This window comes from Bos mutus, chromosome 23 (genome assembly GCF_027580195.1).
Source record: "Bos mutus isolate GX-2022 chromosome 23, NWIPB_WYAK_1.1, whole genome shotgun sequence".
Lineage (NCBI taxonomy): Eukaryota > Metazoa > Chordata > Mammalia > Artiodactyla > Bovidae > Bos > Bos mutus.
The window spans coordinates 21,762,056-21,763,555 of NC_091639.1; the positions used below are offsets into that span (position 1 = coordinate 21,762,056).

Below are 1,500 nucleotides of genomic sequence, written 5' to 3' on the forward strand. Positions count from 1 at the left end.
TTACTTCTTATAGTAAAATGTTAATAGCATCAGCCTCTTAAAGGCCTCCTTCATATCTTTATTTCTAAGGCTATAGATGAGGGGGTTCAACATGGGTGTGAATATCCCATAGAAGAGGGAAACGATTTTCCCCCAGTCCTTAGAGGTGGAAGAAGGCGGTTGTAGATACATGTATATGCTTGTTCCAAAAAAGAGAGAGACTACAACCATGTGAGACCCACACGTCCCAAAAGCTTTCCGTCGTCCTTCTGCCGATTTGATTCTCAATACTGCTTGAGCTATGAAGCCATAGGAGATGAGGATCAATGTCACTGGAATTAGCAGAATTAACACGCTGAAGAAAAAAATCTCAGCAACAATAGGCTTTGTGTCAGCACAGGACAACTTGAGAAGGGCAGGAACCTCACAGAAAAAGTGGTCCACTTCTTGATGACCACACCGTGGCATGTTAAGGGTCAAGGAGGACTGCAGCACTGAGTTGCTGAAGCCAGTGAACCAGGAGAAGGCTATCATCCTCAAGCAGAACCAAGGGTTCATGATGACAACATAGTGGAGGGGTCTGCAAATCGCCACATACCTGTCAAAGGACATAACAGCAAGGAGGAGACACTCAGTAGCACCAAGGGCCAGGAAGGTGATGAGCTGGGCCACACAGCCAGCATAGCTGATGGTCTTCTTGTTGTGAGAAATATTCGTCAATATATGAGGGACTGTGCTTGTGGTGTAACAGAGATCTAAGATGGACAGATTAGTAAGAAAGAAATACATGGGGGTGTGAAGCTTGGGATCCAGAATGCACACCATCATGATGGACACATTGCCAAAGATGGTGGTTGTGTATGATATTAATAGTAACACAAAAAGGGGCTTTTGCAGCCAGGGCTTGTCTGAAAAGCCAAGTAGTACAAATTCTTTCATGGAGCTCTCATTTGCCCAATTCATGATGATGTACTTATTTTTAATTCCTAAAAAATATAAAATAGGAAAGTGGTCAATAGATAATTATTGACTACTCTTATGGTAACAGGACTGAATTTAGGATAATTATAGTGAATCATTCAATGTCAAATATATAGTCAATTAAATAGAATCCTGTGAAATATAATATGTGTATCGTATGGTTAGAAAAGAAGTCTTCTATTTTTATATTTATGTTTGACTTTATGAAGCAATCATCACATTTAAATGCCAACAATATGAACTTGTATTGTAAAACATGGACAGTTACATGTGCTCAATTCATTCTTCTTCCTTTTCTTAACTTCTAACTTACCTTAATAAGTATTTTAAGAATAAAAGCTGTTTTAATTGAATAATTTTTAATTCAAGCTCAAAATGCTGAGTAATATAGAGGTTATAAGAGTATCATGTAAATCTGAACTTGATCTAAAGAAATTATACTTGTTTTAGTAGTAATTTCTTGGTATATTTTGAGCTGCCTCTCTTAAATGACATATATGAACATCCATTCCCACAAAGAGCTATCATGAGTATGAGATG

General features: G+C 37.9%; 1 protein-coding gene across 1 annotated transcript; it reads right to left on the bottom strand.

Moving 5' to 3' along the window:
- On the bottom strand, nucleotides 1-942 carry LOC102286211 (putative olfactory receptor 2B3). The gene has a single exon (XM_005901919.2). The coding sequence runs from the start codon at nucleotides 940-942 to the stop codon at nucleotides 1-3; it is 942 nt and encodes a 313-aa protein (XP_005901981.2).
- Between the last annotated feature and the right edge of the window lie 558 nt (nucleotides 943-1,500).

Bases quoted from the DNA above. Each gene is read 5' to 3' on its own strand.
- LOC102286211 (XM_005901919.2), bottom strand. From the start codon at position 942: ATGAATTGGGCAAATGAGAGCTCCATGAAAGAATTTGTACTACTTGGC.